This window comes from Nipponia nippon, unplaced genomic scaffold (assembly GCF_047370975.1).
Source record: "Nipponia nippon isolate SJK-2023a ecotype South Korea unplaced genomic scaffold, ASM4737097v1 scaffold_3, whole genome shotgun sequence".
In the NCBI taxonomy this organism is placed as follows: Eukaryota; Metazoa; Chordata; class Aves; order Pelecaniformes; family Threskiornithidae; genus Nipponia; species Nipponia nippon.
Genome location: NW_028262347.1, coordinates 58,600,637 through 58,613,583, shown reverse-complemented (window position 1 = coordinate 58,613,583; position 12,947 = coordinate 58,600,637). Strand labels below are relative to the sequence as shown.

At 50.9% G+C, this 12,947-nt stretch overlaps 1 protein-coding gene across 2 annotated transcripts in view; it reads right to left on the bottom strand.

Annotated features, from left to right (window-relative positions):
* The window catches only part of CACNG2 (calcium voltage-gated channel auxiliary subunit gamma 2), a 51,885-nt gene extending 41,716 nt beyond the window's left edge, over positions 1–10,169 (bottom strand). The window contains exons 1-2 of one of the 2 annotated variants that reach the window (XM_009475162.2): positions 9,882–10,169; positions 9,193–9,338 (exon numbers count right to left, since the gene is read on the bottom strand). In XM_009475162.2, the coding sequence (XP_009473437.1) occupies positions 9,193–9,334 (142 nt within the window). In that variant the 5' untranslated portion in view covers positions 9,335–9,338; positions 9,882–10,169. Of the gene's footprint in view, positions 1–9,192 lie in introns of both variants that reach the window. The other variant, XM_009475160.2, reaches the window with a different exon arrangement.
* Between the last annotated feature and the right edge of the window lie 2,778 nt (positions 10,170–12,947).

Below are 12,947 nucleotides of genomic sequence, written 5' to 3'. Positions count from 1 at the left end.
ACAAGACCTGAAGAAAGAGAGAGGTTCTCTGAGTGATAGCAAATTTAAGAATGAAATGTAGTTACGAAGCAATGGGAGGAGAAAAATAAAACAGACACTAAAAAAAAATCATGTTCAGGAGGAGAATGAAAACTGAGAAATAGGAAGAGAAAAATCAGAAAGGGATGGAAAATCCAGGGGAAGGAGGTGAAGAGTGTTATTCTTTATTTGACAGAATGTATACTTTATACAACAAGCTAAATCAGAAATTTATAGTTGTTTGCTTCTAGCAAAAACACACATCAGAAAAATTCCTACCCATGGATAGGATGGCATTGCATTCTCAAGTTTTTGTATACCATCCTCATTTTCTGTTTTTCACAGCTAGCAGGTAGGAGTATATGCTCTGGGGGAACAGGAGGTGCAGGATAAAGTCCATATGCTTCTCTGGGGAGTTATAGATTTGATAGGAAGATAGTATAAAAACTTTAGCATCCTGTGCCACAGAAACAGAAGTGGATTTCACCTATCCTGCAGGGCTTGTTATGAAAACTCCGATTGTGTAGTTTGGAATTTTATGGGAGAGATTTTCTGTAATACAAAGAGGATAAATGGGTCTGGGAGAAAGAAAGCTGTCGGTAAATAAAAGAGATTCAATGTAAGATAGAAATGCAGAAAGAGCAAAAAGAGAAAGGTGAATGCCAGGGTGTTCATGGTCACCTCTGCCTTTTTACACGCTCACCGATCCAAGGTGAGGAGTCCATAAGAGGATTTTTGTCCCACAGAGAAGTCAGCCAGGTTGAATTTTTCTCATGAGGGTGAAAGACAATGAAAATGGAAATAGTTAAAAAGGGAACTTCTGGACAGGTGAACAGCTGGCATAAATAAGTGCAGCATCTCATTAACTTTGGGGCTGTCGCACCCACTCACACTGGAAGTGAATTTAGCCCCTGGTTTGTCGGGTACGGCACTGGCAAAGTGGGGACACGCAGTGACCTTGGGGGCATGGCTGTTTAAAGCATGCACAGCCCTTCCTCAGCCTCATTCTCCCCTTGCCTACATGGACAGCGTAAGCAGAGTGGCTCCATCCAAATCAGTGAGGTTGCATCACTGCAAACGAGGGGAGAATCGTGCCTTCATCTCTTGTGCATAGAAACACTACAGTATTGTACGTCATCGCATGCCAGTTCAGTAATCATTTCCACAGATACAAGAGAAAAGAGACAACCTCGTTTCTAATTTAGTTATGATAGCATCAAAGAGACCCAAAGCCTATTGCTTTCTGGGGAGCAGGGACTTCAACAATAATAATTCTTCGCACATATATAGCACCTTCATTGCTAACTACTTAGTTTATACCCTGGGGTGTGAAGAAAAAGGACTCCACTTAATTCCATATGCTCTTAATTGCTCTCTATCCCAGATCCTTCCTAGGAAAATATGATAGAAATACCTAAACTCGCTGTTAATTTGTCAAATTAGGGCAGTCATTGACACCAGCAGATACGCAGGCCTAGTTTGCATCTTATATTGCAACTGCATAGCATAGCATCTAGAAACAAAAGAAATGCCAGACTAAGTAAATCTGAGCTCTGTTTAATCCCTGACAAATGTTTCAGGGAAGAGGCAAGAACCACATGGCAGTCAGATAGGGGATAGACTGCCCTTGTGAAATGTTATCCTAGTTTTTATGGCGACTGGCTTAATTGCTGAATTACGAAACACCCAAAATGCTGTTCACATCCATTAGGAGGACGCTTAATTTTCGTGAACTCTGTCGTAAATGCCCACTTGCTTGCTAAATGTTGTTAAAATCTTGGCCACGGGAGCTCCGGTGGCAATGAGCTCCACAGCCCTGATACGCATCAAATGAGAAAGCTTTAACTGGGTCTCCGGTGACTCACGTCAGGTCCTCTTGTCTGTGTGTTACAAAATGGGGAAATCAAGAGCTACTGATCTATCTTCTCTAGCCCATTCATTATTCAATACAATCCAATCACTTTCCCTCTCATTCACCTCCTTTTCCAGGCAAACACATCTAGTCTTGCAGGCTGTCTTCATACACACGGTCTTTCCTACTCCTCCTTGTCCCTGTCCCCCTTTTATGAACCCTCTTCTGACTTTGCAACCCCCTCCCTTAGATGGCCCTTGCTCCTGCACTCTCTGCTATCTCCCCTGCTCTACTCTTTATGCCTGGGGACTTGCTGGTGGCAGGTTTTCTGTCTACAGCCATGTGCTGCACTGGGCCACTAACAGCAATATCCCTGGTTCTGGCATGCCGTGAGCCACCGTGGTTCATGTAGAGCCCTGCATGGTACACAACCTCCCTTTTCCCACCAGCCAGCGGTACCCTCTGACCTGACTCACTGAGGTTCATTCAGCCGATCATTGGGATCCACTGGGCCTGGAGACCCCAGCCCCATTCACCTCACCCCCTTAGGCGTTCCTGAGAATCTCAGAGAAAATCATCCCCCTGTAAACAGCTTGAAAAAGATGACTGCTTACTGAGACACTTCTTCCTGACAACCGGAGATCCTTCACTGTAGTGCACAACAACTGCCCCAGGGTTATGGCTGCAGAGACCCTTATTTTCCATTTGGATCCTGGCCTGATCCATGTCTGAGGGTTGCCAGGGAGGGTATTTAGGGCTGCCGTGAGCTCCTTCCAGCCCAGTTGCTGGCTGCATGCAGATGAGCCAGCTCATCAGCTGAGCTGCCAGTGAGCCCTCCGGCCACAGGAGGTTGGAGGCAGCAAAGTGGAGGGATGTTGGCTTGACCACAGGCAAGGAGCAATGAGGGGAGCAGAAGGAGGGGCTTGGGTCTCCCCCCCCTCAGAGGTAGCAGGGCTGCCCTGGGGGCAAGAGAAGACAGTGACAGCAACTGGTGTCATACACTGCTTCGAGGAGGGGGAACACTGGCCAGAGAAAAGAGGAGGGGGAGAGCTGGAGAGGGGTTGGGAAAGAGTTGCTTTAGAGCGTAGAGGTAGCGCAGCGCCAAAAGGCCAGGGTCCTTCAGCTGGGGGGAATTACTGTATGTGAGATGGGGGGAAGTCAGGGGGAAATGGTGGCAGAGAGAAGAGGAAAGAGGACAGAGAGATGAGATGGCAGGAGCAAAGGGGACAGAGGAGAGCAAGGACAAGATAACATAACAGAGGAAAGAGCAAGGGGGATGGGCCTCAGAGAACTTGGAGAGAAACAGGGGGAAATAATGAAGGAGAAGCTGCTTTTGAGAGAAAGCATGGAAGAGACATGAAGATGAAAGAGAAAAATAAAGAGGAAAAGCAGGGGAGGGCAACGAGAACAAATTAAAATGGAGATGGATAGAATGAGTCAAAGATGGAGGGCGAGGAAAAAGCTGGGGTCATACAGGCAAGGGAAAAATAACTTTTAGGTGTATTGTATTTACAATATGTTCTGCTTATGCCTGACCTGTTCTGCGCTCTGTTTCCCCTGCCGGGTAGCTGTTGCCCTGGGATGGGGGCTGCGGGGGGGAAGGAGGCGAGCGAGAGGCCCGCTGCTAGCCCATTCCCCCGGCAGCAGCCCCCTTCCCTCCCCGAGAGCCCCCTGCACGGGGGAAGGTTTCGTGCCCGTGAAAGGCAGCAGCACATCCCCTGACAACGAGTGCAATATGGAAGGGAGAAGCAGCGCAGAATGGAGCCGCGAGGGCTCCCCCTGGGATAAACCGGGTGTGCTGGGTTGGGAATCTGCTCTTAAAACAGGGGCAGGGGGCAGAGCCATCTGAGAGCCTGAAATGTTCCCTGCTCCCCCCGGCAACCTCCTCGCTACTGCTTTTAAATTAAATAAGTATGGAGATTCTGCTGTCAAACCTCAGCGGTCCTCCTCCCCCAAAACTCTTGCTTAGATTGTACCGAACCTCAGCGAAGTGAGATGAGGGCTCAGAGGGCTGCATGGGGAAAGGGATGGGTTAAAAGAGAAACAGTGGATAGGAATAGCTCCTGGTCTCCCTGGCAAAGAGACATTTGTTCTATCTCTGTGTAATTTCTTTATACATTACTGCTGCCACACTGCATCTCCATGTCCCTCCCACTGCATTTCGCTCTCACTCTCTTCAGCAAAGCAATTTCTGGTGCATTTCAGGACAATATTAACCCATTCCTCTTTCTCTGTCAGTAGGAAGATTCATAATTTAAAAGCAATTTAAAAGTCAGTTCTAGAAACTCACTGGTGAGGAACAGCATTTCCTTGTCAAATCTTACAAAGGAATTGAGCTTGCAGGTCTCAGCGCCTCAAATCCCTACCTTCTTGGTGACTTACAGTCAGGTGTGAATTTAACCTGAGAGGAGAACAAAACCCACCCAAGTCTGGGATCCTGAGTAATTCTCTCTCACCATCTGCCACTCTACTTTTTAAAATCCTTTGTCTTCCTCTTCATCCAAGGCTTGTCCAGCTCTGCATCCTCCTTCTCCTCGGCAGATGCAATGCCAGCAGCAATCAGCTATGTGCCGGGCCATTGCCTCCTGCTGCATCTCAGGGCTGTGCTAGGCTGCTCCTGGTCCTGAACGGCGAAGACATGGAGTCCCTGACTTAATCTACTGCTATTTTCACTGCGTCTTCAGAAAAGCCCCTAGATTAGGACAGCAAGAGTCAGGGGAAAGGACCCCAGCAGATTTGTGGATTCTTGGAAGTAGGACGGCAGGCAGTTGCGCAGTGCAAAACGAGGGACACTGACGGAAACGAAGGGTAAAAGAAAGGAAATCGGTGAAAGGCAAGAGGGAAGATAAGGAAAAAAACATTCATAAGATGGGTGTGAAAGGAAAGAGGTGGCCCAGGAGCAAACAGCAGTGGGAGAAGGCAGCACGAGGAAGCGACGCAGCGCCAGAATTGTCTGGCAGAAGCTTGTCCGCTGCCTGTGCCCTGCCTCACTTTGCTGTCAGCTCTTCATTTGTGCAAACACTGAAACTGCACTTAACTCTCATGTGCTGTTCAGATATAACAAGCTGGAAAGGGAACAGATCAGCTCATTAATTTTCCTTGGGAAGGGTCTCTAGGCAGGAATTATTTTCTGCACCAACATCGATTCAATTACTTGCCTTCACACCAGTCAGATCTACAGGGATGTCTAACCCCATGCGCATCACTCATGCCTGCCTGCCCTGGACTCTTCTCTCCCTCCTTCTCAGTATAAAAGCCTCCCAGACCTATCCCTTTCCTAATAATAATGACAACATGACAAAACCAATAACCTACAGATATAAAATACATTTCATTTGCTTGCTTCATAAGACCCTGATAGGGCATCGTTGCTCACTTTTTGAGATCCTGTAGGAGATCTACAGGAGCTAATGAAAGACTTAGACACGGCATCACTCATAATAAAAAGTGGTTTTAAAGCATTCGGTGCCAAGAAGGAATTAGGCTGGAAGATCTGCAGCCATTTCAAAGTTTTAAGAGGTGCAGTATCCATGTGTGGCATGAGCTTGCAGATCTCAATTGCTTGGTGTACGTGTGTGTTTTGTGCCTATGAGGTTAAAGGGCTGAGAAAGGCCCTTTTTCTTGAAGGGCAAAGATTTTTGAATGGCCTGGGGACATATTTGGGCAACCCCAAAGACTGGGAAAGAATTATCTCAAGGAAGATTAGGAAAAAAATCAGAAGTGTGATCTGCAGTAATGTGAACCGGCACCACCTTTCTGCTTTAGCCCCACCGTGGAGCAGGGGCTCACTGTAGGACACAAGAAATAGGGGAAAGAAATCCTGACAGAGGAGGAACATCCCAAATGACACTCCTCTTTGGAGCAACACAAAGATCTGAAAATGCTGACTGAAAGTCCGCTGTGGGGAACAGAATGAAGAGTGGGGAACCTGAAAATGGAAAGCCCGGGGACCAAATTCTCAGAGGAACTTGCAATTCTGACCGCAGCGTATCTGCGTGTACAGCCTGAGACTGAGTCTCCACGTCCATTTTTACTACTGGATATCTTGGCCAAGAACAGAAAAGACAATTTAGCACAATATTTTGCACAGGAGGAGCCCACCATCTCTGACAGCCTACAGTGTTGACTAGTGCCAGCATTCCCCCACATCCCTAGAAATAAAGGCAACCTCGTCAGAGGCTTCCTACCAGTAGCAGGAGGTAGTTTGGGCTCCTTCTTTGATTATTTTCTTGTTACAAAGCCTCCTGCCCTCCTCTTCACTACCTCACCCTGTAGACCTGCCCTGACACCCACCCCAGGCAGCAGAAGCCTGTCTGTCCCACACCTTTTGTCGGGTGGCTTTGCCACACCGTGGGCAGAGTGTGAGCAGAATCCAAGGGTTTTTCCCTTTTTACAGCCTCCTGGGACCAAGCCCTTCCTTCCACAAATCTGCCCACCCTCTGCATCATGGAGGAAAGGAGCCTTTGCTGCACCTTTCTCCCTCCCTCTGACCAGCAGGTAGCTCTCACCAGGGAGAGCAAGTAAACCAGGGACACTTTTCTGATTCCTTCTGCCGAGAAAGAAGATAACCCCCCCCTAAGGTGATCAGACGTGACAGTTAGAGGCCTGTCGTTCAGGGGCTGGTGGGGATACTTGGCTGTGCTGCCCTGGGAGCAAGAGAGTGCCAGCCACCAGCCCATGCAGGATGTGGGGCTGCGGGAAGCCAAGCGGAGGCATCCCGGCAGCGGCAGTGCCAGACCTGTGCCGTGCCACCCCATGAGGCAAACGCATGCCCAGGCCCTGCTCAGCATGTGGCCACAGGGCTGGTTTTGCCTCCTGCTGAGATGCTCTTGCTAATGAGCCTTTATCCAAGTTTTGGTACAACCTGTGCCCTCAGGCTAGGGACTCAGAGCGGGGCTCAGCTCCTGTGTGGTGCATTGCACCCTCCTACCCCACTCACCACTTCTGCCCAGCGTCCAGGGGCTGGGGAAACAGGCCAGCCCAACCCTCACATGGCTGGGGCGAGTGAGAGAGCACCTTGCCAGGGCCACGCAGCTTGTGCTCAGGCTGCATTTCACACCCCTCATGCAGGGCTGCAGTTTGAGCCCACTGGAGAGCATCAACAGGGAGGGCAGGGGGACTGGGCTGGCAGTGCAGCGTTGGGGGGGGGGGCTGGGGACACTTCTAAGCTTTTAATTGGAAGCATCCTGGCACTTTCCTTTGCCATGCAAGCCACTTCTCCACAGTGCCTGTGGGGTCCTGTCAGATGTAAAGGAGAAGGAGCCCCGAGCTCCTCCGATCTGACAAACCTCACCCGCCCCTTCCTCCTCCCCCTCAGACCCGTCCCTCTGGGTACGGCTCTGTGGGCAGATAGACATGATCTGAATTCACTGCCTCTCCCGGCCGGGGTCCTCATACCTCCTGCCTCCACCCCAGCCTCCTCCACCCTCCGGCTTGGGGACACGGCTCAGGAAGGGAGTTCTTCCCTGCAGCCTCCCTTCCCCGCATGGCTTTGCATTTGGGCTTCCTTTTTTTTTTTTTTTCCCTTCCCTCTCTCATTAATTTATAATTAAGGAGATGTCTCCTTCCCCAGTTGTAATGAATAGCTGTGTGAAAGACTTTTCATTTTTTTATTAATATATACCACTACATATTTACCTGTTTGGAGGAAATGTGTGCGTGTGTGTGAGTGAGTGTGTTTAAAACATCCCCCATTAATTTACTGCTATTGATTTTCTGGCGTGGAGACAGCATATAGTATTCAGCATAGAGCTCCTCTGCAGGATATGTTAAAAGGCAGCAGTTTGGGTTGACAAAGGGCACTAAATGCAGTATGCGTCAAATAGACCATCGCTCAATGAAGTCACTTAGCTATTCAAAACATGTCCAGCCATCACTCAACCGTTTGCACCAAGAACGGGGGGGAAATTCGCGCTTCTTCCCGGACACAACCATTTCCAAACAGCAGCTTTAGCTTGCTTTGGTGAGAGACATCAGGACATACATAGTTTATTCCCCCCTCCTGCTGCCTTCCATCTCCCAGTGTCGGTCTTAGAAAATCAGTTCTGCGGTACCCACTCCCCACTCTCTCCCATCGGGGAGCTCCAGGCACACCCAGCTCTGGTGGACACCGACAGACACAGACATTATCCCTGGATGTCTATAAAGCCCTGGCAGCCCACCCTCCAGCTGGGAGCTGATTCATAAACAGGGCTTTTACAATGGGCTGTAATGTGCGCGCTTGTGCTCCCGCTCTCTCCTTCTCGCTACGTGTGTAACATAAACCGCGCATTTACATCGGTCGCCCCTATCCCTCCAGCACAGGCTGAAGACCACCTCCCCAGCCCGCATGTACGCCAATAGCAGTACTGAGCAACACATATTTAAAAGCGAATCGCTGGCCCCTCTTTTCTTCCCCCCTCCCTTAGGAACGTCTGATTCCAGAAGTTGGCTGCAGTGGTGTCTCTTCTGCCATCAGACATGTCACTGAGTTGCTGTTCAGTTTCACCACATCAGACTTAGGCTGATTTTCCCATTCAGAGACTTGTTTATTTTTAGCCTTTACCATAAACCTTAAAAAAAAACAAAAAAAGCCCCAAACAAAAACCCACCCTGCAACAACAAACAAATGGGGGAAAATCCCAGCCCCAAACCAAACCAATCAGCCCCCAACTAGACCCCTCTGCACCCAGCCCAGTGAGATGTGGTTGCTTACAGACATTACGAAATGCTCTGAACTCTGCTCGAGATGACTGGAATGGTTAGATTTACTGTACGAGGCATTTTGGACATAACAGGGTTGCTTCCCTTTCTCTCTTTTTCCCTCTTAAAGTGAACTAATAATCTCATTCGAAGTGCTTTGCAGTCACCCCCTCCCCACATTGCCCCTCACTCCCAGTTCTGTCTTTGCAAATAAGGCGTTTGCAAAGACAGCAGTTATTTCACTCTGTGGTTACAGCCGGAGCACAGCAATAATACAGCATTTTGGCATTGCTTTCCCAGGGAATACAAAAAAGCTGAAGACAGGCAGAGCACACAGTTGCTTTTTGAAAGGGTCTCTCGGTGTTTTTGTAACACACACATTATTCCAGTTGGAGGGGGGAAGTGGATTTTTGGGGAAGGTGGGGGGGGGGGTGGGAGGGTGGGGAAGAGGAAGGGAGAAGGGAACGGAGCAGAGAATGTTTTGCCTGTCTTCTTGCCTCTGTGCCCTGAGTAACTGAGCCCACCGCTCTCGATCCGTGGTGAAAGGAATGAAGTGAGAAAATGGTGGAATGTGGAGGGATTTATTTGGAGGGGGGGAGAAACATGGGGGGGGGAGGGGGGGGAGATCCAGAATCAAATACCTTCCAGGCAGCAGGTTCTCCATAATCCAGAATGGGTCATGACTTCCTCGTTCTTTTTGCTGGTTTCGTTCTCACTGACAGTTTTAGTCTTGCAAACCCCTCTGGAGTAAAGCCAGTAGTCGGTCCCCACAGCTATGGTCATCAGGCTGAAGGCAGCGAAAGCACCAACGGTGGTTAAAAGCATCTGAACACCTCTGTCAAAGAGCCCCATAATTCTTCATTATACAAATACCCAACCGCCTTCTGATTCTTGGGGTGTGTGTGTTTAATAAAATAAAAGAGTAATAATTCCGACTAATAATATAATGGGTATATAGAGAGAGATAGATATCAAAAAAGGGAGGTAAGAAAGCCCACGGAAAAGAGTGTAAATTAGAAAGACCACACGGGAAGAGGCTTGCCTTTTAAATCGGAAACGTTCTGATTGAAATATAAAAAAAGGAAAAAGGAAAAAGAAAAAAAAAAAGAGAGAAAAGAACCAAGAAAAACCAAACAAATAAAGAGAGAACCCCCCCCAAAACGAGACGCCTTAATCCCTTTTTCTAAAATTCTGGTCTCCAGTTTCCATATGTAATGGCTAATTTGGAGATGGCTTCCACAGTGAACAGGGGAGCAGCAGCAGCATCCTCAACACAATCTCTCATTATCTGGACCTAGACAGTTAGAGACTGTAAGAGCAGAGATGCAACCTTCAGTCTTCTTGCTTAGCTCTGCAGCCTGCGCCATGAAAATCCTTTTCCTTCCCAGTTATCTTCCTTGGGTTTTTATTTTTTTTTTTTCCCGGCAGCGGCAGTCGCTCCAATCCTCTCTCACTTTTTCTCGCTCGCTTCTCCTTCCTTTCGCTCGCTCCTACCACCAAGCCAGACTGCCCAGTATACTGTAAGCCCTTGATTTCAGCTGAACAGGTGCCGAGGTCTTGCCTCCCATGGCTTTTCCGCACAGCCGCGGCGCTCGCTCCCGGCGGAGGTGGGCGAGGAGAGAGGGGGGCTCCTGGGTTGGGGGGGGGGGGGGGGGGAGGGGGGGGGGCGCGGCGCCCCTCCCGGGCGGGGGGCGCGGAGCGGAGCCCGGCTGCGGCACCCCCTGCCCCGCGGCGGCCCCCGGCGGCTCCCGGGCCCCGCTACTGCATCAAGGCGGCGGCGGCGGCGGCGCGGCGCTGGACGGCTCCCCCGCGGCGGCGGCGGCGGCGGCGGGCGGCGGTGCTGAAGGACAGCTCCCCGGGCGGCGGGGCGGGAGGCGCGCCGCCGGTGCCCCGGCGCTGCAGGACAGCTCCCCGGGCGGCGGTGCGGCGGAGCGCTCGGCGGCCGCCGCCGCTGCTGCAGGACGGCTCCCCTGCCCGCGCCGCCCGCCCTGCCCGCGCCGCCCGCGCCCCAGCATCCGCGGCCGGCAGCCGCCCTCCTCCGCTCTGCGCGGGCAGGCGGGGAGCGAAGGCGGGCGGGGAAGGAGGGGCGGAGGGGGCAGCCGCCCCCGCCCTGCGCCTAGCCCGCCGCTGCCGGCCCCGGGAAGGGTCGCTCCCCCGGGCTGCCGCCGGGCCCAGAGGCAGGCGTAGCTGGGGCTCTCCCTCTCTCTCGCTTTCTGCCTCTCTTCCCCCCCCCGCCCCCCGCCCCCCGGCTCGGCCTCCTTCGCATCCCCGCCGTACGTGCCCAGAGCTGCAAGCGCGACCCGCACGCCCCGCAGTCAGACCCGCACGAAACTTCAGTCAGCCGTTTCGCTCCCCAGGAGACGGGTGAAACGTAACGTGGAAGGGTAATTTGCACACGAGCATTCATTACTGTTGTTGTTGCTGTTGTTACGATTTTTAAGTGCTTGCTCTTCACTCTTCTCGGGTTCGCTGCAAGTTGCCTATGTTTTGGTGTTGCTCGTTTCCCGTCCCTCTGTCTCCCCCTGACCAGCGTTGTGCGAATCCCTGCGTTCTGACTTTGTCTTGATAGCTTTCTGTGAAACCCCAACGCCTGCTCCAAGAAGCAGACATTTTGGGAAGATTCTTCACGAGAAAGGACGATTTATTATTATTACTATTACTCTGTTAAGGAAAGGAACAACCGAAAACGAATGCCTTCCCTCCCCTCCCCCGCAACCCCCAGAAAGCAATCCACCTTTCACATCCCCGTTTTACACAGAAAGATGCATGAGCTGAATGGATGCAGACTGAAATCTATCACTGCTTAAGTTTCCTGTGTCAGACGCAACCCGATAGTACCGGGAACATACACAAAATTGTGCAATACTGACATCTAAGTATGTCATAATCCTCTCTCTCTTCCTCAGCAGTATCATTACACCAGGTTAATTACATTAGTCACCTCCTGGTTCTATACATGTAGCTGTTCATTAATGCAACAATCATAAAGAAAAGAAATAATCTAATTCTTGATGCTACCGATTTTGTTTCTCTCTGATCGGATTCATTGTTCAGTGAAAAGGAGACCAGAGGAGCTGCTTTAGGTTCACTGCTGTTCTGTGCGGGGCAGCGGGGCTGAGGGAAGGGGTGCTGGGAAGTGGAACCAGTTGGAAGGTTTCAGCCACATTGCAATTTCATAACTCCATTTATTTCTCCTCCTTTCTCCTTCTCTGGGCGCAGGCTGGGGCTGCCCTTTCAGGACATTCTCCCCCAGGACTGGTGGACATGAAGGGCTCTAGAGCAAGCAGTGGGGGGGCACATCATTTCCCCAATTTGGAGGGTGCAGACCAGGCTGCCCTCACAGCTGAGACCGAGATAGGGGTGTTTACCAGCAAGCACTCATGGTGTCTGGCATCAGCCATATGCAGATCACTAAAGGCCCTGGGGGAGGCAGGAGAAGGGATAGAGGGAGGGGTGATAGGAGACAGCGCAGGTTTAGACCACTGACATGTTGTTGGGAAACAACCAGAGTCCCTAGCCTCACCCGGGGAACTCCTGGCCTTGCCACAGGAGCTGAGGGTCTCTTCCTGCACTCACTGAGCTGCCCAAGATCTGAGATGGGCAAGGGAGAAGGTGGCCCCAATGCACCTTTAGCACTCTGAGTACAGCCTGCTGCAAGAGTGCAGAGGTTGGTAGCTGTGGACAGGCTCTCTGAACAGTTGTTCTTGGTTCAAAGGAATTTGAGAAGCAGAGAGATGCAGAGAACACCCGTAAGTTGGTAGGAGATTATGGCTCTACAGGGATGGCCTGCAGTGAGGAGGAGGCCCTGTGAGGCTCTTAACTGGGGGAACTAGAGAAGACCACTTGAGGACCTCTCCGCTTCTGAGACATTTTCACTGAAAGGAGGAAGGGGCCTTGAAGAGGGACAGCATAAGGGAGGAATAAGTAATTCTTGGGACTGTGAGCCATTTTCTTTTTGTGTTGGTGGTTGTGCCCCTCCAACCCCACCCCAGTATTCAAGTCTTCTCATTCTTCAAAGGAGGGTAGAAAAGCTGGGCCAGGAGCCTGAAAGACTCTGAAGAGGAAAAATCTTCAGCTGGCTATTCTGGCACTCAAACCCATCAGGCACCAACATCACATGTGTGGATGGGAAAGGCACTCTGGAAAGCTGTGGAGCTCATAGCTCCATGGAAGGTGGGCTCCTCAGTTACCCTGTACTCTCGAAAAAGTGTAGCACAGCTCTTCTAGTAACGCCACACAAGCAACCTGGCTGGAGTGGAAGCAAAAAGGTCTCAGGCCCTTTGAAAGCTCGCCCATGCTTACGCAGCAGGGTCGTTCAAAGAGGAGAGGGAGAGAAGGGAGGATGCTAGGTGTTTTCACTTAGCGCTCACCTGTGTAGCCCATGTGGTTAAGTGTT